General features: G+C 37.9%; 1 protein-coding gene across 2 annotated transcripts in view; it reads left to right on the plus strand.

Moving 5' to 3' along the window:
* Positions 1–21,208, plus strand: part of COL28A1 (collagen type XXVIII alpha 1 chain) — a 79,057-nt gene that overhangs the window by 22,570 nt on the left and 35,279 nt on the right. For both annotated transcript variants that reach the window (XM_054818248.1, XM_054818247.1), the window contains 9 exons: positions 12–56; positions 2,437–2,490; positions 12,385–12,453; positions 13,983–14,051; positions 15,662–15,730; positions 16,662–16,730; positions 18,337–18,405; positions 19,120–19,188; positions 20,556–20,624. In XM_054818248.1, coding sequence (XP_054674223.1) covers positions 12–56; positions 2,437–2,490; positions 12,385–12,453; positions 13,983–14,051; positions 15,662–15,730; positions 16,662–16,730; positions 18,337–18,405; positions 19,120–19,188; positions 20,556–20,624 — 582 coding nt within the window. The remainder of the gene's footprint in view (positions 1–11; positions 57–2,436; positions 2,491–12,384; positions 12,454–13,982; positions 14,052–15,661; positions 15,731–16,661; positions 16,731–18,336; positions 18,406–19,119; positions 19,189–20,555; positions 20,625–21,208) is intronic.

The following is a 21,208-nucleotide window of genomic DNA, read 5'->3' on the forward strand; positions in this document are numbered from 1 at the left end:
TTTTTCCCCAGGGTTTGGAAGGTCCTTTTGGCCCTAGGGGACCTCGGGGACCTCAGGTAAGGGAAGTCAAAGCTACCAAATAAAAAGAAAACACATTGCATTCTGTAAGTCCCTTCTCTATACAACCTGTCAGCTCTGTGGAGAGCAGTGTGTTTGGTGTACGAGGCACCAAGACAGCAGAGTCTCTCACAAATCTTTGTCTTCTGGAAGTAATTTGACTGCTGCTGAAAGGTACTCAAAGGTATGTGGCCCAGTTGGGGTCTCCAACTGCAGGGCTCTCCTCTTACCCTCGGAGCCCCTACTTGCTAAATTCCTCTTATATTACATGGCAGCATCCACCTGTATCTTGGAAAGCTGTATGGAGTCCTCCTGAAATATAAGGCAGCCAGAGACACTGAAATTTGTTGGAGAGACTAACATCTGCAGTAATTATTTAAGAACCTGAGAAATGAGTCAGAGAAAGTCTGAATGTTGTTAGGAGCAGAGATCGTTACCACTCTCAGATCAGTGATAATCTATTTGTTATCTGTGCAGAAGTCCAGATCATCCTCCTCTCTCTGGAATTGCTGAAAAGGGTTATTGCTGTCATTGTGTTTCTTACAACTTGTGTAATTTCCATTAAAAAATTGGTCCAAGACATTGAAAAGAGCTGCTGTATGGAGTAGAGATCTCAAGAAGTTGTACCAGTCTCCTAGTAGATCCATAGGTGATATGAAATGATGATGGCCGGCACTTGCCCACTTGCTTCTCTACTGAGCCTGCTTCTGGGTTATATGAAAGAAAACATCATGGGGGGCATAATAGGGTTATAGAAATTTATTATATGGTATTAAGATGTGAACATTTAGTCCTAAATGCCATTTTCAATGTTTTTAAGTTATGTTTTTCTGCTTTCCTTTTGCTTGGCAATGGAAATGCAATAATGCTACAAATTTATTAATTTATTATTTTATACTCCAGTAACTCTGTCTGGTAAGCAATTAGTAAAGATCTGATCTGTGCCCCAAAAGATGACATTTATTTATTGTTGTTTATTAAAAAAATGGAAACACATGGAGTCTAAGGGATTTTTGGCCAATTTTGACAGGAATTAATGAGACAAATCAGATCACCAGCATTTCCCTACGTAAATTCAACTCTCCATGCAGTATATGTTTAGTTTTGCACACACCGTAAAATACCAGCTGCTGTTGCAAGTCAAGCCATCTCTAAATTCTCATGCAATGTCATAGCCCAGTTATTTTAAGGCAAAATCAATTTTTTTTTTCTTTTCATATACAACATCACTGCAATTATTCCTACATTATCCCAGGTTTGAGCTTAATGTTACATATCATCATACAGTACAATGGTCTACATTCAGCTTAGGTTTGAAAGGCTCATTGAAAAAAAAAATCCTAGCTGCTGGAGAACAGAAACAGATGAATGTACCACTATGCAAGAGGACTAATCAGTGGTTACAAGCATTTACTGTAGTTCTGAGCTATGAGAGCTAAGTAATTACCATGGGAACTAGAACCCACTTAATGGCTAAAAGAAAGATAGCATACAATGAGTTTGAGAATGATTTATCTTACGTATTTATATTAACAGATTGTATTATATATTTTTATTTTTTTCTCCAGTCACTTAAAAAACTTCATGAGGCTTCCACCTCATTTTGATTATCAGCTCTGTTAGTGGTAATTGCAACAAGGTTGACCAATCTGACCCAACTGGGCAGCCCAGCAGATGCCAGTGGGATGTTCACTAACTCACAGATTGGTGAACTGGAGAGTTCCAGTCGGAGTTAAAGCTTTAACACCAGACTTTGGTGTAATTTATTCATCCTGTGATCGTATTTCTTTTCATAATTATCAGATGTACTTTTTTCTAGCTATTGTACCGGCCACTGTATTGGTGAAGGGACCTCCTCAAATGTCATCACTCCAGAGGGAGTACCCTACCTGCTCTGTCTCTTCCAAAGAGCCATTAATTATTTCCTTGTGTGAGAGGACACAATGGTTGTAGTAATGTCAGGGAATTAAAATTAATATCTCAGCTCATCATCAGAGAGAGATGCACAGGAAGTGATTTCTTACAAATGGAGCTAACTAAATAGGGCGTGACAGCTTAGTTTATTTGCTTGGGCAGAAGAGACAATATGAAAATACGGCAAAGTCAGGAGCAGGAGGAGAAAGGAATGAAAAGCTTCAGGTAAAACAGGTGCAATTCACACGAACTAGTAAGATATCCTTTCTGCCAGCACTGATTATTGAATATTAACAATATTCAGTGTGTTGGGCACTTCAAAGTACATGATGCAGAAAACTCTTGTCCTTTAGAGCTTTGTGTTGTGCGATGTTTTACTGCACCCTGTTCAGGCCAAATTCAAAAGAAACTTTACATGTATCTTCAAAGGCAACTAACTCATTTTTTACTTTGACTTTTGTGTAGGGTATCAGTGGACCTCCAGGTGAGCCAGGCCCAAAAGGCATTCAAGGAAGCAAGGTAAGATGTAACTGTGTATGTGTAGATGTTATTTACATAGTAGGAGAGGATGCAGAAACTCTGTGTAAAATCTTTATAGTTTACTATCCTTTTTCCTCGGTAGCTTTTGTTAGTGGCGTCCTTTGCATGACGAGAATGTATACCACCTGCTTGGTGCACCATAGTGTCATCATGCTATGAAGGCTTTGTATCAGTGACACATACAGCCAGTTCTCCATCTGGGTCTCCAAGAGCATTTTATAGGGCCACAATAGGGTGCTACCAAGGACCTGCCTGGAGCCACAGCACTTAGGTTGGAATTTAAATCAACTGAATATGTGTCTCGGCTTCTGCCATCACTTGGGAAGTTTCTTCTAGAATATTTTTGACTAAAATGCCTTGTGTTTAAAAATTTTAAGTAATTCTAGATGGTGGTTATAAAATCTTTAGATTGAGTATTTAAAGTCATTTTTAATTGTTTGTATACTGTAAAAACTCAAGACAACTTTGAAATTGGTAGAGGTGTAAGATTTGATGACAATGCCTTAGTTATACTTCATATAGATCATTTAGAGTTAATGACTACAGCTTGTCAAGCAAAATCCCTTGGATAAAGTATCTGATTAATTTAGGGAGTCTTCTGGTTTGCAAACTTTTGGGAAATTGCTTTATGTGAATACGGTTGCCTTGCCCATGGGACAGCTATTGACGTCATTGTTCGATACAGAAAGATCTTTCATGTATCAGTTTGAAACTGTAGGGTCTAATGACAAAGACTTCCTACCACAGGATTATTGATAGCCTGGTTAATACAATGCCATATCTAAGATACAAGGCAACTAAATTCACATAAAATGATTTGCCAAAGATGCAATATTTAAACACTCGTGTTTTGTTTCTTAGGCAACAATTTCATTTGAAAATTTACAGAAATAAATTTAGATATGGGAAATGTTTATGGTAAAAAGTTTGGAATACTGGCATCCATCATGATTTTCCTCTTCCTGACAAATGCTTTTTCATACTTCTTATTTCTTCATCTTCTCAACAAAATGCTTGATTAGGAAAGCTGCTACAGAATATTTCAGAAGTGGGGAATGAAAGAGGATGATAAGTCTAAAAGAAGCTATTCATACATGTGGTGGAAAAGTCATGCCTCTCTTTAACTTCAGCACAGCAAATGACAGTAATTTTTTTATCTGTCATTTCACACTGATGAGTCCAAGAGAGTACTACCAGATACTTTTATTAAACGCTAAACCGAATTTATTGAATGTAGTTCATCCTTCTGTCAGTCTGTTCATACACTTTCATGTCTGTAAAATACATGCAGCTCTCTCTAGAATTCATCTACCTGGATATAATATTTATGGTCCCTTGTTATACTCTAACTGCAGACTTTCAATAAGAAAGTTCCTGCTTTTTTTAGCTTCCAACTCTGCAACCTGCTGTTTAAAGTCTATAGTCAAGGTTTTTCCAGGCTCAGACATCTATCATAATAGAAATATTGCCAGACAAGTTTAATTAGTACATTTAGGTAATCAGAGTATTATAGAAACATATGTGTATTTAGAGGTTATCTCTTGTCCATACCTAGCGCCAAAGCTAACCTTTGGCATTTGGGAGCTTATTTGAGATGAGTGAAAAATTTTTTAATGATCAGTACAGATAATCAGTGGTTGTTTACAGCTTAATAAACACCCATTCAGCTAGTAAAGGTCAAGGCCTTTTTTGGTTCAGACACATAGCAGTCTTTCCAATATCTTTTGTCCTTACAGAAGGATTATTCAATTGCTCTTTTAAAAAATTAGTTTTCATGACACATATTATATTATCTCTGAAAAGTGGCAGTTATTTATAACTGCCTTGGATAAAATAAATAAGTCTATTCTTAGTGCAGTTCCTTATACCCGTGGCCTTTCCATGCTAATACTTTCTGCTTTTTGAGCTGAACTAGTGACTTCACCCTGGTTTAGCAGACTAAAGGCAGTTGCATGGCATTAGTATTGATGTGACATAACGCAGAACACCGCCACTGAACACTTTTATTCATTGTTAGTGGGCCAGTGTCATCTGTGAAGTCTACACTTCACTCATGTGTCTGGCCAGGTCAGTCCATCCCACACCTCTGTAAAGCAGTGCCACACACGTTCTCTCACTTTGCAGTGCCTGGTGGCAGACACAGCTGAGGTCAGTGGCATCTGCGTGCTGTCTGGGTGCCAGTGGCTCTGGCAGCCACCACCAGGAGAGGGTCCGTGGCGTTGCATCTTCAACTAATTTAATTTGTCTGAAGCAAGGTAGCATGGAGTGCAGAAACTTTATCTAAGAAATGGAAGTGTTTAAGGCCAGATTGGATGAGGCTTTGGCCAACATGGTCTAGTGGAGGGTGTCCCTGCCTGTGGCAAGGGGGTTGGAACTAGATGATCTTTGAGGTCTCTTCCAACTGAAACCATTCTGTGATTCTATGATTCTACGAAATTACTTAAAAGAACTTTTCATACCTTACTTCTGTTATTCACATGCATTTTCTTATTCTCTCTTAAGCTGCCAGCTAATCTATCAGTGTGAAGTCTTACTGGCTGCACGATGCTTCCATCCCTTTTCATGATATTGCCTTATCATATTGCCAGTAATGAGTTGAATCTCTCTCAAAGTCCCACTGCCTGCATTGACCAGCTTTCCACTGACTACAACTGGAACTCAGCCAACCTGTTTCCATGTAGACACCTAAGTTTAGGAGTGATCATATGGAGCTGAATCACATCCTTAACCTCTTAAAGTCTTTGTGATACACCTCGCAGTCTTTATCTTTAATAACTTCTTTAATATACAAGCAAACTTTGTCGCTTTATTTTTACCCTTTTTTCAAGTCATGTATGAATATGTTGAACAACCTATATCCTGCACAGAATGGAGCTCAGCATGGCATTAACTAAAACCAGTTTTTGCTATTAAGCAAACTTTAGAAAAAGTTTTCTCTATTTGCATTTCTGCAATAACATCTCAAAAACATCTAAATAGTTTTATTACCATATATACAAACCTTTTCCATAAAGAGTCTGAGGCATTTAAAATGTCAAATTGGAACTCCACTTCTATAAAAATAAAAATACATGTTAATTCATCTTAAATTATTACTAATTTACCTGACTAAATATATTTCCATTTAACCAAATGCTGAACTTACATGTTAGCAGTAAACCTGCAACACAGTATAAAACATAATAACTATAAGAGAAAAACATTAAAGAGTAACAGGACGTTTCACTCAAACACAGTTAGGAGTTGGGAACTGGCTATTTTCACTGTGTATCTCCTGTCTTCTGAAGCAGTCATCTTGGTCCTGTTCCCCAGCATGTCCTGAGCAAAGGGGAACAGGATACTTCTGTTTGTTTTCTGGCTTACTGACTTTCTGTTGCCCATTGGCAATGTTTCAATAGAAAGGTGTTAAATTACAAAAGAAAAAAATCTATTGTTAAAGCCAACTTCTACATTATTTTCTCTCTCTCACTAACTTAAAATACCAAGAAAAAAATACCATTCACAGCTGTGCTTTATATTTTCTTAGATGTTTGCTTCACTTTAAGACATTCTTTAGCTTCATCAGCCACCACATATTATCTGCCTTGTAACATAAACCAAAAACTTGAGTCAAAGTGTAGCTATAAAACATGTAAAAGAAAACTACACAAACCCCACTGGAAAAAAATTGTAGTTCTTTTAAGTTATCACACAATTAATTGATTGCATTTGCAGAACATCAGTTTGTATATAACTCTAGGTTTAAGGTAGAGACACTGAACTCTTGTCAAACTGCAGTTTATAGGAGCAAAGAACTCAGATTTTGTATTCCTTGTCTCACTAAGAATGCAAGGATGGCCCACGATATGATTTTGCTGGCTGATGCAACCATTTCCAAAAACCCAAAAGACAGTATTTCAGAGAAAGACTAAAATTACCAGAAACAGAAAGTCAGCAAAGAGAAAAGCCATGCCACTCTTGCTTCTGCTCCAGTAAGATCCCATATGCCTGCCTAGACGGCCAGGAATTGGTTAGATGGCTGGTTAATAGGTGGTTTGGGGATTAAATCAGTTGTGTTTGCTTTGGCTTTTGCTTGGTTTGCTTCTCGAAGATCACATTGAAATGATTACAGGAAGCCATAGGCTTTCAAAAGGGGACACAGGACACAAAGTCAGTATTCTCTAGTAACAGAAACTAAACGTTTACTTGCTCTTAAATGCAATATATTCTATCATAAGCAGTAGTGTCCAGAAACATTATCCAGTGAGAATCCCATCTCTCTTCCAACATTCCAAGTAACCCATTTGCTGGCATTTTCATATTAGGTTCTACATATCTCTTAACTGCATTGGTTAATAGAGTAAAATAGCATTCTGACTGGCTACTGCATTCACTTTTGTTGGATTTACTTATTACCACATATATTGTGTGGTTGTGTTTTTGTTAGATGACAGCTTTGCCCTTCAATAGCAATAAAAAACAGGGAAAATGCAAATATTCTAACACAAAAGGACTTCATGCATCTTGATTTCCTTTCTAAAAAGGAAATAGAAACACCATGATTTTTCTGGAAAACAGAGTTCTAAGAATTAATATAATGCCCTTCATTTTGGTCAAACACATTTCTCAGCCCTAAGGTTCTGCTGCTTACATTCTTGCAAAGCTAAAGTACCTCACTGGGGTCAACAATATAAAATGTGCACATCTACTTTCCCCGGTATTCTTGGTGTTAGATAAAAAATGAATTCTCAACATGCATATGTCTATTAATTTATTCAAAATAGTAGGAATTATCTTGTCTTTTTTCACTAATTTATTAAAAAATACTTAACTAATATTTATTTTAAAAAATAAACCACCCAACAACCTATTCTTAGAATAGCAGTAAGCTTCCATAAGAGTGTTTATATTCAAGGTAATTTTGAAAATGTGTTTGTTAGTGAGGGGAATAATAGTGACTATTCACAAATTTCAGTGGGCAATTTAGAAACAGAATGTTATGGTTATAGATTATAAAATTGGGACATAAAATCAGGAAGTGGGCATGACCTGTGTCCCACTCATAAAGAAGTGATGAACAGGGAGTACTTATGGTTATCATTTCAGAAGTGACATTGAGTTTGTTTGTTTAAACTCTTAGACCAGCTACTAGAAATAAAGTACACATTTCTAGAAACCATGATATATTCATGGAAAGACTGAAAACAGCACATTCTTAAAAGCCACTGCTATAGTAAGAGCCTCTCTGGAACATTTCATATGCATATTTTGAATTAGTCTAAAGTTGTATGAACAAATGTGTATTCCAACTTTTAAGAAAACAGTTAAGCAGTTATTCCCATAAAAACGTCTTGGGATAATCCTGTGAAAAATCCATCATTGCATATTTCCTTGAAAATGTGTCCCAGAATGAACTGCTGAGGGATGTTGCTTCTTTTCTGGTGACTTGTGAATTCTTTCCTTACTTATGTGGAAAGTTAATCTTTTCCAGGAGACTGAAAAAATCCAATTCCCCAGTAAAGAAGTATAGTTCCTAGGTACCTCAACTAACTTAGAAATACAAAATGTCAGTAATACCTGTTAAAATATCTATGTCTGCTTGCATTGTTGTTGCCAATGTTTACTTTAAAGATAAAATCATTATATTTGAAAGATTTTTTTTTTACTATAGTTTAATCATTATTGCATTATAGACTGAAATACAGAGTCCGTGTTCCTTACAGTATTTGTGTGCTTTTGTAAAAGTAAAGAAATTATTCATATTGGCACTAACTGGTACTTATCATAACATAAACTATTTTGGGGACGTAGACTGTTAAGTATGTTCCAAGCTTAAAATTGTACAGTTTTAATATGTAAAACTATTAAGCTCAGATCGAGTGTAATTTTCCTTCCCATTGCTCCAGCTGATATCAGATGCCACCTGAAGGAAAAGCCCAATAGGGAGAGAAAAAATTAATTTGAGCAGAGCGTTCGACAAAGAAAATAATTACAAAGAAGCTACTTTGAAAAGCAGACTTTTCCTTCTACAGGTAGAGATACTGATATTATTGCCAGCACTTTATGGTTTTAATAAATTCCAATTAGCTGTAGCACCAAGACCATAGAAGATAAAAGCCAGGCTTACTAATAGCCATATGAAGTTTGAAATACACAGTCTTTAAAATAGATTGAATAGTTTAAGTTTCCAAGTTTTACATGTTTTCTGGTAGAAGGTAGAGTTTCTTTCTCCATTAATATTCGGGCATCCTCTACTATTGGTGAGAAAGCATTCAACAGAACAAAGTTTTCATACTACCCTACATGGTTTTTATCCTAAGGACTGTTTACACTGCCTACACCAGTACTTGCTAGTACAGCTCCTGCAAAGCAGATTACATGACACCAGTCACTGGAAAGGAGACTGTGTAGTGTTTTTATCACGGTTAAAAAAAGAGCTTTTGGAAAAACATTAACTTCAGTAGGAGTCCCATCTGCATTCACATATATTAGCATATATTAACATAGCTCTATCATGTGGGTGAACTTGTGAAGGAGTGAATGATTTGCGATAGGAAGCATCCCTTGGAGTTACTGTCCTTGGGAAGTTCTGTCAGGGCCTGTCAGAAATAGATATGAAACACAATATCCGGTTGGACGACAGGACAGAAAATTTGGAAGGCATTTTCCAAACACAACAAAGGGGGTTGGTTTATTGTTTCAGCTGAGATGAGCCTGTATTTATCGAATGTTGTTTTTCAGAGTGGAACAAGTTCCTACACCATTTCAGAGGTTTAGTTTTGACAAATGAAACCAACGTGCTTAGTGGCGTTTGCTGTGCCCAGAGTGGCCTGCTTACACATAGTGGTGCTGCATGCTGCTGAATTAGTTATTTTTTTTAATCTGATAGATTTTTTTTTAATATATTTTCAATTTGCATATCTTTGGCATTCATTCTGTGGGGTGTGCCAATACATCATGGCACAACAGAGATCCCAGGCTGCCTTCTCTATGAAAGAAAGGAGGACTGTGAATTTGAACAGCTAATATTTAGCATACCGCCTGGCCTTACAGCAGCCTGCACCTATTTCTTTCTCACTGAGGCACCTCTTCCTTGAAGCGGGGAAGTCCATCCCTAACTAGACTGTCCCTGAAGCTACATAGAGCTGTATCTGTTAATGTTGCTTGTCAAGTGGAGAGCTATTGAAGTAGGAGTTGGTGGTGAGGTAAGGGAGCCTACAGATGAAAGGCAAAGCTTCTTGGGCACCTGGCTGCTGTGCTTGGCTTACTGTTCTTCCAAACCCACGCTTTGTGCATCTTGAGCAACTCTGCAAGAAGCACAGCTGTGAGTAAAACTGGCAGACGTATCTCTGTCCTTGAGGGAGTGTGGAAATTTGCGTGCAAAGCTTTCTACTGAAACCATAATACAATAGTTTTACTGGTTTAGCTCCCATGGGGATGATTTTGCCTTGGAAGCAGAGCACACCATGGGGCTGGGTGTGTGTAACTACAGCACTGTGGCTTTGCCGATACCATTCTGCCAGTGCACTTCTACATACCGATGCACAATCTGAAGCTGAACTTCCACTGATGCTTAGATGCTTGTGACCTGTTGGCGATGAAATTCAGTAGTCTAAATTGCTACCATTGGAAATGAAGTGGAGGCTTCTAAGTCACTAAAACCCTCCTGAAAAGGTTGCTTTTAGTATGTATTATTTTCTAAAAAAAAGCATAAAACATTTCCTTACATCTTTCCCCTATTTATTGTCTAAACAGAATTAGCCTAAAAAGCCCTGACATTCAGCTGTTGGCTTAGAGAACAACAGTACTTAAAGTGGAGAGTTTGTAAAGAGAATTAAAGGGGAGAGAAGTACGAGCTTTGGTTGTATTATTCTTGGCCTTCCCTAAATTTCCTGCTGATGGGAAACACTTAATAAAAATTATTTTTGATTTTTAAAGGACAGTTTGTTCAATGTCAAATTAATCCCATGGAGGAACTGGAAGTCTAGAAGATGGGCCATTTGAGGAATTTTTGTTGTTGTTGTTGTTTTTTGATCAGTTTCAGAATAAACACAGGAGGAAGGAGCTATGAACAAAAAGGGTCAATTTCTAATTGGCTTTATATCATAGAATCATAGAATGGTTTGGGTTGGAAGGGACCTTAAAGATCATCTAGTTCCAACCCCCCTGCTGCGGGCAGGGACACCCTCCACTAGACCACGTTGCCCAAAGCCTCATCCAGCCTGGTCTTGAACACTTCCAAGGAGGGGGCATCCACAGCTTCTCTGGGTGACCTGTTCCAGTGCCTCACCACCCTCACAGTAAAGAATTTCTTTCTAACATCTAATCTAAATCAACCCTCCTTCAGCTTAAACACATTACCCCTTGTCCTGTCACTACACTCCCTGATAAACAGTCCCTCTCCAGCTTTCCTGTAGGCCCCTTCAGAAACTGGTAAGCTGCAATTAGATCTCCCCAGAGCCACCTTTTCTCCAGGCTGAACAACCCCAACTGTCTCAGCCTGTCCTCATAGGAGAGGTGCTCCAGCCCTCTGATCAGCTTCATGGCCCTCCTCTGGACTCGCTCCAACAGCTCCATGTCTCTCCTGTACTGGGGCCCCCAGAGCTGGACACAGTACTCCAGGTGGGGTCTCACAAGAGCTGAGTAGAGGGGCAGGATCACCTCCCTCGACCTGCTGGTCACACCTCTTTTGATGCAGCCCAGGATACGATTGGCTTTCTGGGCTGCAAGCGCACACTGCTGGCTCATGTTGTATTTTGGCAACAGCTACATGCACGGAATCCACATAAAAGCAATGTCAATGTTGCTAATACCCTGTCGGTGTGCTCTGTGGAGATACATGTGCTATTCTGATGAGTTGTACCAGCTTTCTCTGATTTTTCTCTGCCTTTTAAGACTTATCTCCTATTGATGCCATATTAATTTATTAGATTATGAAGGTGTGCTATAAAATCTTGTATTTTGAATAAGCATTACATTTCATAGCTGCTCTTCAAATTATCACATTGTCCTGTAATGGAATGAATTTAATACTAGGCATCAAGTTCCACTTTATTCTAGGTTTAAAGCTACAGTAGTAGCACTCCAAGTGCATAGTTATCAAAAATTAAGCTTCAAGGATAATCCATTTATTTACTTTGACTGTATATTCCCATTCCTGCATCTGAGCTTCATTTTTTGGCAGATGACAAACTGGTAAATTTCTGGAGAAGTATCTGGCTTTGAAGTAATTTTTTACACTTCCATTAACATCTCAAGTGCAAAAATCTCATTGAAAGGTTTCCGAACTCATCATATAAAATTTCTCGATACATTCAAAATTTCAACCCCCCAAATACAACTACCTCCCCAGTAAATAAACACATTTTGATAAAAAGCCTTTTTATTAATTGTGTGGCTATGTTGTCTTTGTTAGAAACATATTAAACACACAACGGAATTAGAAACTGCAAAGATAGCAATAGGAACACCAGTCATGATATGCAGTTGAGTGCACTGTTTAAAGCATAAACACTGCTTAATTTCCAAATGCCCATCTTTCTAGCAAGACAAAAGCTGAGGGAGCACCAAATTATTGGGTAAAGTAATGACCAAAGATATTACAAGAATAAATGCATTTTTTATCTTTCCTGATGCATATGAAAGAATGGCTTTATAATATTGTTATCTATCCCAGAAACTTTTATGGCCAGGGTATTGACCCTACTCGTAATCTAAACATTTATTTTTAATACAGCTGGGGTGGTTTTTTGGGTTTTTTTGTTGATTTTTTTTTTTTTTTACTTTAAAAACATATCTCTATAGCCCTAAATGAGCCTGTGGAAAGACACCCTGGTGGAATTTGGTTGAAGTCCCATTTGCATTAATAGTTTCTTTCCATTTTTTTTCCTTTAGGGAGAGCAAGGCCCTTTAGGTCCCTATGGTCCTCCAGGACCCCCTGGTGTTGGAGATCCAGGACCCAAGGTAACTCTCAGTAATATGTCTCTTGAAGTGCTAACTGTGGGCAGTCATTTTTTGGATTGAAGTTCTCACCTGCTGTGTTACCAAACTCAAACTCTTACCGTCTAAATGTAAAACTGATACAACATTGACAGGTTTTTGTATTTGCATAGGGTGGAAATAACAAACCTGCCTTTCCAGCAACTCTAAGTTTTTATTATGATCCTGTTGATATAATAGAAGTCAGAAATAATGCCATTTAAATGGGGATTAAATATGTGAGATAATTTTCAAGCACTAGCAGATGCTTACACTAATGAGTAAACCATACTTGAAGGCATAGAAATACATCTCAGTCACAGTGATACACAGCCAAGTGACAGATTTGCCTTGTTATTTCTTCACTTGGGAACAGATATTCTTACAGGTTATACAATTCTCTTCTCTTGTGCAGCATTTAATTCTTCCATCTTATTTTATTGCAAAAGAATAGAAGGTAGAATCCAGTCTTGCTGATTTGGTAAAGTCATGTCTGCCTGTGCTGGCCAGCCAAATCTCCTTTTGGAAAACTGCAAAAGCATCTATGTAGAAAGCATTGCTACTTAGTTAATGAGAGTTTTGTCAGAGACCTACAGCTCACTCAAACAAGAAATCTAAACTGGGCAAAACTAGATCTCACCCTAGTTCTTCTGGCTGCTAAGTCTTTGGTGTTGCTTTATGCCATTTTTTTCCTTAATTTTTGGAGCCAAGTGCCAGTGTCTACAATACCTGCACTTTTTTTGCTTTTACTACTCTAATTTGTACATTCATTGAACTTCTGCATATTTTCTGTGCAGTGGGGCAGACCCTGGAACATAGAGAGGGTTTATATAGCTCAGAAACTAGTAATTTGTCTTGTAAAAGGAACAACACTGCGTCACTGCGTCATTCCAGAAGGGAAAATACTTTATGGAGAAGGAATGTCACTCCCAGTCTCTGTACTGCTCTGGGGAGAGATAAAAATTCTCTGTGCTCTTATCTTTGAAGCACGTAGTACTCAGTAAACTGGAGGAATTGTGAAGGTTATGACGCCTTATAAATAGAAGATACAGAAACTTTGCAGCCCCTGGAGTTCCCATGCAATCCCATATTCCACTGAAGCAGGCTTCAATTTGAGTGCCTAGATGGAGGCTACGGTGAGGATCCCTCACCCCTGAGCATTCCTGCTTCATGGTTGGGTTGTACTGCAGCCAAATTTAGCCTGATTTTGCTCCCTCATCCCTGTCATCTCTCAAGTCCTGCACTTTTAAGCAGTTACCCCTATGCAAAGTGATAATACCCCTTTGCTGTTGGCATGAGGGCTGGAATGTGACCTAGTGTTCCAAGTATTAATCCAAAGGTACTTTCAAATGTTTCTAAATTGTTATTTATGCTTTTTTTACATGAGGAAATGTTACACATTTGATTTCAGATCTTTCTGGAGACATCATTAAGTCATCTATACGTAAATGTTATGCTTTTCAAAAGCATCGAGTTGAATTAGGACTGAACTTTCTAATATTCTTTTTCACAAGGGCGCTCAAGGTCAAGAAGGTAAAATTGGATTCCCAGGACCTCCTGGAATTGGTGAGCCAGGATTACCTGTAAGTGATATATGCGTTGGAAGTGGCAATATAATAAAATATGTCTTGATGAGTGTAATTGGTTGACAGCCACTGTATTGGTTTGTAGTGGTTTAACTCTGGCCAGCAACTAAGCCCCACGCAGCCGCTCGCTCGCTCCCCCCACAGCAGGATGGGGGAGAGAATTGGAAGGGTAAAAGTGAGGAAATTCATGGGTTGAGATAAAGACAGTTTAATAGGTAAAGCAAAAGCTGCACACACAAACAAAGCAAAACAGGAATTCATTCCCCACTTCCCATGGGCAGGCAGGTGTTCAGCCATCTCCAGGAAAGCAGGGCTCCATCACGCGTAATGGTTACTTGGGAAGACAAACGCCATCACTCCAAACGTCCCCTTCTTCTGTCTTCTTCCCCCAGCTTTATAAGCTGAGCATGACGTCATATGGTATGGAATATCCGTGTGGTCAGTTGGGGTGGTGTGAGAAGCAGAAGAGGCCTTGGCTCTGTGTAAGCACTGCTCAGCAGTAACTGAAACATCCCTGTGTTACCAGCACTGTTTCAGCACAAATCCAAAACACAGCCCCATACCAGCTACTGTGAAGAAAATTAACTCTATCCCAGCCAAAACCAGCATGTGGCTACTGATTCCATGAATCACCTTGTGCCTAGTCTGGAGCAGCAGAAGTGTGTTCGGCTGTGCCAGCCCAGTATTGCGGCAGTAATTGCATGTGGCTTGCCCACATAGGAGAATAAAGCCATGTCTAAACAAATTTTGCAGAAATAAAAAATTACTTGGTCCACGTGAGCAGGATTGCAGTATCCACTTACCAGAAAGACATGGAATTGTATATAAATAGCTCTACCCCTACTTGTTTGAGTTGAGGATAATCTAAAAATCGTCTAAAATAAAATTTTGAGAAGATGAAAATCCAGGAGCTGAGACATTCCTCAACTCCTGTGTGTAATTTCAATTGCATGAAAAACAAAGACCCAAATTATATGCTTTTAATTTTATCTGTATCTTCTGAATTACAGAATTTTAGCAAGATTTTGTAACATTGAGTTAGTGCTCACTGGCTGCTTTTTCTTCCTGAAATGTATAAAATGTATGGTTTTCTTGTGTATTTCATTAAAAATCTCAAAGAGATTCTTAATTAAGAAGCCGTGAATGTGGATGGGTGTTAGACTCATTCTAATAGTATTTTTGAAAGTCACTCTGTGGCTGTAAAAGACTTTTTCTCACACAGAATGTAGAAACTTTTTTGTTTAATCAAGATCATCATTAAAACCTCTTTATTAGCTTTAAATAATGAAAGCTGAATTTTGTGGAAGAACAGAAAGTATTACAAAAATAATTATTTCTGTACTTGTTTAAAACAAAATTGTCTTTCTTTAATTTTGTATGTTTAACCTGCCATTTTTTATGAAAAACCCTGTTCAAATTAATGATTTGCATTATGAAAATCATAAATTTGTATGAAATTATAGGGAATAAATTTCACAGTGTTAAATGTATTTATCGTAAATACAGTGTCATAAGAGTTGCAATAACCTCTACTAGCAAGTTAAACAAAATGTCAGTAAAAAATGGAATTGCTGATATAGTCTGAATATATTTTCCTTTCCTTACAGGGACCACGTGGCCCTGATGGTCTGCCAGGTGAGAAAGGTGTACCAGGAGAGGGCATTCAAGGCCAAAAGGTAGTTTTGTGGAATTTTTTTTTTTTTAAGTTGTGGGCCAAATTTGCAGTACTGCCTAAGTTATTTAAGATCACTGATCATTCCAGTGGTATAAAATGTTAGCTGATGGATCTTGGTTTTCTGAATCGGTGTGGTCTCTGAATATCCCTCCGAGTTCAGAAACTGTATGAAGATAATTACAAAAAAGTTGTACAGTCCCTCTAACAGTAGTAAGTTAATGATTCTCTTTCTTATTTATGTGTTTAATATTTTTGGTGGCATTGAGATAAATTGTCTTCTGAAAGACTACTTAGCTATTTATGTTGTGTATTGGAAGAAAACATTCAGGAACTGTTTTCATTCTGTCTTACCATTTTGGGAAGCTAAAAGATGGGTTGTATGAGTCTCTATGGACAGTTATCTCATTAAGGGCACTTGCCAGGTTAATACATGTGAACATTCCTTTTTTAAAAAATAAGTACAAACAAGCAAAGATTTATTATTAAATCACAACTGGGCTTCCCATCAAAATGTATCCCTCTTTTTTAGTGGCTTCAAGATTCTCTAGAGCCTTGAACTACTAAGCAAAGAAGATTTTTCTTCCTTTTATGGAAAAGATGTTAGTTGTGTCCTTGCACCAGGTTCTGAACTGCTCTCTCTGACTAATAAACATATTACTGCATTTTCAAAATGTGGCTTCCTTCTTCCTAGTATTTCATTTTCTCATTCTGAAGTTCTGTGTTCAACAACACAACGAATGCAGATGAAGCATGTTATGAATTGTAATTGAATTGCTTTTCTCTAATACTGATAACTCCATTGACTATTTTTCTTGTTTCTTTGTGAAGGAATACTTTTTTCCTCATTATCTACATTGTGATGACCAGTTTGTCTAGGATGGTGTTCTTTATAAATTCCCAAATACAGTTACAAAACTGTTGTGTATTTCTAGGGTGAAAAAGGCTCTGAAGGTGTAGCTGGCCCTCCTGGACTGCCTGGTCAACAAATCAAAGGTGACAAGGTGAGGCACAGAGTGTTTTTTCTAATTGTATCTGTAGTTAATTATATTTATAGTTAAATTAATGATGAATTATTCACACAATATCACAACAAAACAAAAATATGTTGTACCTGGAATCTGAGGAACTATGCTACACCATTCCATGCAGTTCCATAGGCTGTACTCATCTATACAAGTAGCTGAGCCTGTTAATGTTAACTGAGAGCACTAAGGACTGTATTCAATGCAGCTGGGAGTATGAAGGAAGAAAAATTACTTTTTTCCCTCCAAAATTTATTTCAGAAATAGTGTATTTAAAATATTTTTAATTTTATTTAAATATTTCAAAAAATGTAGAAAACCCTTTGAGTCATCTAATCTAATGGACTTGGAACAGGCAAAGGGACACTCTAGCTTTTGAAATTAGATAGCTTTTTGGTGCCCAGTTCCCCGAAGAGAGATCCACACCAATTTTAAGTTCTTAGGCCTGATGAGATTCTGGCCTGTATCTTGTGCCTTCCTGGAGAGTGGCTGATGCAGCACGCCCAGATGTCCATTAGAGCAGAGGCAGTGATTCCACATCTTCCTTCTCATGATTTAGTGCCATAGCCATCCTCCTACTCCCCATTGTTTTCCTTCCTTCCTGTCCCCACAAATCCCCCTCTTTTCGTTGCCCCACACTCAACTGCAGTGAGAGGGGAAGACAGCACTCCCATCCAAAGTCATTGACAGCTTAGTCAGCCTGGAGTGCTTCACGGATGTGGGAAGTTTAACAGGAACTCACTCATCTCACCGTCCAGTCAAATGACTCTCCAAAATCTTCAGAGCAACCTAGGTGGTGTGGTGTGGTCTGATTTGGCCTGTGTGTGAGAGATGTGCTTGGTGAGCACCTGCCAGAGCATCTTGCTCGAGGCTTTAATTAGAGGAAGGTTGTTTATCTGCACAGGAATGAGTCGTCTTGCTCCCATGTCTGTATAGGAAAAATGCAGCAATGGCCAGGACAATAAGAGTTTTGGACCATTTCAGTAAATAAGTTTTTATGGCATAAGTGAACATGGTTTTTGTTTTCTAGGGACTGGTGTCACACATCCTTGACACCTTCGTGGGTCTGTGCTACTTCCAATACCCACATGACCTCCCCATATTCCTCTATTCCCGTAGTTCTCTCTGCCATAATTCCTCTATTCCCTCCCCAGGTGCTGTATAATACCATTACAATACCCCGTGACAAAGATTTTTAAAAAATACTCTCTAGCTGTTCTGTTTATGCTTGCAAGTTTTTCTTCTGAGTGTTGTGCAAGAAACTGTGTATATTTCCATACAATAAGATCTTTAAAATTAATCTCAGCATGTAAAGATAAACTATGGATCCTTCTAATAATAGAGTTACAGCTGTGATCATCTGATGTTATGAAATAGAGTTTGTAGATAGGAAGGAGTATTATTTTTATTAGATCAAGTGCTACAGGCAGTCCTCCAGGTATTCCAAACATATTTTAACTTGAATAGAGGCAGCAAACTTCACGATAACACAGCCTGGGGACTATTGCTCTGGTTTTAGTTCAAATATATTAATCAGCTAGCATGGACTATTGCAATTTAGCTCTTGGGAATACTTTTTGTATAGGGTGAACAAGGCCAAGTAGGACCACAGGGCCCAGCAGGACCACCAGGAATAGGCAATCCAGGAAGCCAGGTAAGTCTACATTTTGGACACGTAATGAGCATTCGTATGTAGTTTTCATTTTATGCTGTATCAGAGCTCTCATTTTGATGTGAAGACATTAAAAATCTCACAGTGATTTTTCATTTTAAAAAGTATCAAACTAGTCTTTAGGCAAAGCTTGTAAATATAAGTGATTCCAACTGATTTGAATGGTCTTAGAATCAAGCAAACAGAAATTTGGTCTAATCTGCATAATAATTTGCATAGGAGATAAATCAGATGTGTTGCTTGGATGATGACATATTATAGGTAAAAGTTTCACATGATAAGAATCCACCAATTCTGTATTTCAAGCCCTTTGAAGCTTGAACACAGCCTTTAACAGTTGGATACAGAAAAATTGAAACATCCCAAAAGATCTTTTGGTCTTTTTTGGAAAGAAGATAAGAGTTCGTGCTTCTACTATCCCAATGACTCAAGGCTTAGATGCAGGTATTGAGACACTTCCCATTTATTTTCTCCGTAAACAGTCATTGTCATTGCACTTGGATATGTCAGTGAAATCCACAGGATAGTGACAAAGGAACAATAAAATTAAGATCTCAGAACTAAGCCTGAGGACAGGCAAGCAAATTGTTTTCTTTTAAAGATAAGATAAAATCATTATAAACTGGAAGATGGACACATGGTGAATTTCAGATGTTGAAGAGTGTAATGCACTAACTAATTTATTTTGCTTTGTAGGGTTTACAGGGTCCACAAGGAAACCCTGGGCTAAAAGGATCTAAAGGTTTTGGTCTGCCAGGTCCAAAGGTAATGATTCTGATGTTATTTTTTAAAAATAGCATGAGCAAGAAACAAGCGTTTTATCTTTGCCAGACTTTCAAGAGTGTGTTTGATGAGATGGAAATGTAACTCTTCATTGGAGATAACAATTCACTTTTGAATCTTTGAGGGAAACCACCCAAGTTATCAAGGTGTTCCCCAAAGAGAGCACATGGCTTCTGCTTAGCATCAGGCCTTAACCTTTGTGAATGTGGATCTTAGGTTCTAAATGAACACAAATGTCTAAACAAAGTATCTTTCAGACATGTTTATATCAAGTGAGTTTGGTGCCACATGCACACTGTGTTCAAGTAAAGCATTTTACTTAGCTGTAAACCAGTGATGGTTTTGATACTTCAGGCTAGTCCCACTATGCCTTCAGCCTGTTCTTTAGCCTTCCATGGTCATCATGAGAAAGAACCAAAACCAAAGCTAGAAAGAAACATTAGGAAAGAAGAAAGAGCCTAAGTGTACTTAGTAGCTGACACTACACCACAGAAGGAGGGAAAGTAGGAAGAGGACAGGAAAATGGAGTAAATTAATTACTGCTGTAAAAGCCCAAGCCTCTAGTGATAAAGTGTCAGGTGAACACCTAAGAGGAGAAAAAGGGAACTGCTGAAATACTAAGGAGAGCAAGTGGAATGAACTGATGAACTGCAAAGCGGAAATGTGCTTTTTTTTTTTTTTTACAAAAGGAAGACGTTAGTCACTATAGCAAAAGCAGGGAGAAATACAGTCATTTTCTTCTGGGCATTACTTTGACATGTAAGTAGCAGTTAGAACAGCAATGTTTAACACTAATGTGGGGAAGAATAGGTAGCTGTGAAACATGTTATGCATGAGGACAAATTCCCTAGTGTGAAAAAGTATTTTAAAAAGCAAAATTGAAAAAAATGGAATTCCTATTTCTTTAACTGTTTTAGAACTACTGGAAGTAAGAATTGTGAGGGTAAAACTTTCTCTTAATCAGTTCTGATTTTTCTTTATTTGGACTCAATTTTCAGTCAATGACCAAAGAGGTTTTGATATAGTGGTATAAATTAAAAAAATAAAATGTATTAAAACAAAAAGGAGAAAGTTGGAATGATTCACTTAGCCTTTCTGCCCACTGCAATGTTAAATAAAATAGATGCAGTCCTACAAGTTCTTGGGGTTTTTAAAGAACAGAATTTTCCAGTTGAAAACTGCTTGGCTGAAAACTTGACCACTTTTAATCATAGAATATCTCAAGTTGGAAGGGACCCATAAGGATCATCAAGTCCACTTCTATGTGTAAAGCAGTTAGTAAAATAGTGCAAGTAATGAATGAAGCTAAATTGTGTTACTCTGTTAAACAAAAGACTCTTTGTTACTAGGGTCAACAAGGTGAACCTGGACAAAAAGGAGAACCTGGACTTCCTGGAACTGGTATACGAGGACTTAGAGTGAGCCTATTTTTATTTTTAACTGCTTCTTACAGGGTCTTCTAATTCTTTCACTAGTTGCTGATAAACTAAGTATAAGATTTGTTGGTATAAATTGATTATGATCAAAATAAGAAGGAATTTCAGTGACAGATACTCACTTAACTTCACAATTTTAGCTTTTAAACTCAAAACGAGTAACACTTTATGAGTTTAACTAGAGCTCCCACCCCCTTTCCTAAAATCATTGCTGCAGCCATAACTGGAACAAAGTTTTCCCCCATCTCTTCTAAGCTAGTGAGCTATTTTGAAGGCCTGTTAGAAATGTTGCTACCTCTGTTCCTCTGCAATCATTTGGAAACAGAAAAACCAGTCTGTGTGACAGCGGTGGCCATACTGCCTACATCTTAGAAGAGTTGTTACACACTTAAAGCTTTGACTTCAGCTGCCATTTTGAAGACTGTATATCATATCCTTAATGATTTCAGTAGGGCTTCCAAAATCTTGGGTAAGATGACATAGACATCTTAGTTTTGGTGATTTTTTCCAGGATCATGTAAGGAGCTCTTGGCAGGACTAGTTCCTAGGGATAGTTTCAACTCTTG

This window comes from Grus americana, chromosome 2, assembly GCF_028858705.1.
Source record: "Grus americana isolate bGruAme1 chromosome 2, bGruAme1.mat, whole genome shotgun sequence".
NCBI classification, from domain to species: domain Eukaryota; kingdom Metazoa; phylum Chordata; class Aves; order Gruiformes; family Gruidae; genus Grus; species Grus americana.